Source organism: Silurus meridionalis, chromosome 17, assembly GCF_014805685.1.
Source record: "Silurus meridionalis isolate SWU-2019-XX chromosome 17, ASM1480568v1, whole genome shotgun sequence".
NCBI classification, from domain to species: domain Eukaryota; kingdom Metazoa; phylum Chordata; class Actinopteri; order Siluriformes; family Siluridae; genus Silurus; species Silurus meridionalis.
Window position 1 is genome coordinate 38101 of NC_060900.1, and position 2500 is coordinate 40600.

Genomic DNA, 2500 nt, shown 5'->3' on the forward strand with positions numbered 1-2500 from the left:
GGTGCAATCTAATTGAGGTAGAGTCTGTTCGAGGCAGTGTGAGGTGGAATCTGATTGAGGTGGAGTCTGATTGAGGCAGTGTGAGGTGGAATCTGATTGAGGTGGAGTCTGACTGAGGCAGTGTGAGGTGGAGTCTGATTGAGGCAGTGTGAGGTGGAGTCTGATTGAGGCAGTATAAGGTGGAATCTGATTGAGGTGGAGTCTGATTAAGGCAGTGTGAGGTGGAGTCTGATTGAGGCAGTGTCTGATTGAGGTAGTCAATGCAGCCTTACCGTGTACAGACAGAATGATGTGCTTCTGTGTGACTCCAGCTGTGTTCTGTGCACTGCAGGTGTATCTGCCCGCATGAGTCGGATTCACAGACCCTATCTCTAACATGCCTATAACATACACACACACACACACACACACACACACACACACACACACACACACACACACAAACAGGTTTTGTCATTCTGCTTTCCTTAATATTATTGTTGTTGGCCACACCCCCTCACCAACATCCGATTTTGTTGTTTTTGTTTTTTTAAGAATTAAAACTTTATAAAGCAGAGACAGATGGGCATTGTGTGATAAGGATTAGAGTGAAGTGGGTATGTTGTGTATGTGTGCATGCAACATTTATATGTGTGTATTGTGCACCTGTGGGCAGTATCTTGTAACTGCCCTTCCCAGTGCCCAGCACTGTCCCTCCCCTGCTCCAGCTGATGGATGGTGTTGGACGTCCTGTAACGTGACACGGTAAAACCACGGACTCCATCTTAATGGCCGTAAGAGTGATGACATCATCTTCGATGGATGGAGGAACTACAAAAGTGAAATATCTGTAATATTTTGAAAGTGGAACTGAACACATCACTAAATGTTTATCCATTTGATCAGTTAAATACTGACTACAGTGCAATGTTTACAGAGGATTTCATTTGACCTTGAAATGTGACCTCTATGACCCTTCGCTCCTCTCCAACCTCACTGGTCACTGTGCACTCAAAATATCCTTCATCCTCAAGAGATGGAGAAATTATAAGCAGAGATCCTGAAGGAATCAACCTAAAAGGCATTAAACACAAATCTAAAATTGTATAGTTTACAACAATTTATGAACTTTCTAATGCAAACATTAATAATACTTATAATTAGAAACGTATAAATGTTAATGCATAAATACATTTTGATACATTTTTAAATCTACTAAGAACGTTCTCTTCTACATGAGCTCACCAACTCAGCTTGAGTGTGTGTTTTACCTGTAAGTGCCAGAGTCTGTGTTCAGTGTGTGTCCGTTTCTCTTCCAATTCACTTGAGGAGGAGGAACACCGAAAGCCTCACAGCTTAAAACTGCCCTGCGGCCCTTCAACAGTGTAACATTAAAATTGCCGGGGCGAATGGAGGGAGCGACTGTGTGCAAAAACAACAGCAGTTACAGAAACACCTAACATCCAGCAAAATACACCTTTTCTGTAATGTGGTGGTCAGACCCCACCCTGTGTGTGTGTCTGTGTGTGTGTGTCTGGTGTGTGTACCATAGACTCGGAGCTCCATGCTGCGCTGGTCTGACCCTACATTGTTAGACGCGCTGCAATAATAGTGGCCTGCGTCAGAGAGTTGCACTGATTCAATTCGGATCGATCCGTCTGGCAGCCAAACCAACCTAAAATCAGATTTAAACACAAGTGTTTTAATTTAACCACTTACCCTCTTTTTTCTAAGGATTTTGGTAGCAGCATTAAGTAATGCTAGGGTAAGTGTTAAGATGGTTCTCATACTGGTTTTCTAAACACATTCCTATGTTGTCTGTTGAGTGTCTATAGGATCTTTAAGATGGGAGTATGTAAGGTATACAGGTTTAGGATTAGGGTTAGGGTCAGGTTCATGGTCAGGGCTGGGGTCAGGGTTAGGTTCAGGATCAGGATTAGGGTTAGGGTCAGGTTCAGAATCAGAGCTGGGGTCAGGGTTAGGGTCAGGGTCAGGGTTAGGTTAAGGGTTAGGGTTAGGGTCAGGTTCAGGGTTAGATTCAGGGTTGGGTTAGAGTCCGGGCCAGGTCTGGGTTCAGGGTTAGGGTCAGGATCAGGGTCAGAGTCAGGATCAGGATTAGGGTCAGGTTCAGGGTTAGATTCAGAGTTAGGGTTAGGGTCTGGGCCAGGATCAGGATTAGGGTTAGGGTCAGGTTCAGGTTCAGGGCTGGGGTCAGGGTTAGGTTCAGTATCAGGGTTAGAGTCAGGGTCAGGATTAGGGTTTAGGGTTTAGGGTCCGTTTCAGGGCTGGGGTCAGGGTCAGGTTCAGGGTTAGGGTTGGGGTCAGGGCTAGGTTCAGGGTCAGGTTCTGGGCCAGGGCCGGGGTTAGGTTCAGGGTTAGGGTTGGGTTTATGGTTAGAGTCAGGTTCAGGGTCCAGGTTAGGTTCATGGTCTGGTTCAGGGTTAGGTTAAGGGTCAGGGTTAGGTTCAGGTATAGGGTTAGGTTCATTTAATCAAAGTGTGAATCTGAATCTCTTAAAATA

At 45.3% G+C, this 2500-nt stretch overlaps 1 protein-coding gene across 3 annotated transcripts in view; it reads right to left on the reverse strand.

Moving 5' to 3' along the window:
* Nucleotides 1-2500, reverse strand: part of hmcn2 (hemicentin 2) — a 55538-nt gene that overhangs the window by 11467 nt on the left and 41571 nt on the right. For all 3 annotated transcript variants that reach the window (XR_006928387.1, XM_046872325.1, XM_046872326.1), the window contains 5 exons: nt 1527-1654; nt 1251-1401; nt 932-1053; nt 646-810; nt 273-380 (listed from right to left, as the gene is read on the reverse strand). Coding sequence is in view for 2 of the 3 variants with exons in the window: in XM_046872325.1 (XP_046728281.1) it covers nt 273-380; nt 646-810; nt 932-1053; nt 1251-1401; nt 1527-1654 (674 nt within the window). In the remaining variant the exon portion in view is untranslated. The remainder of the gene's footprint in view (nt 1-272; nt 381-645; nt 811-931; nt 1054-1250; nt 1402-1526; nt 1655-2500) is intronic.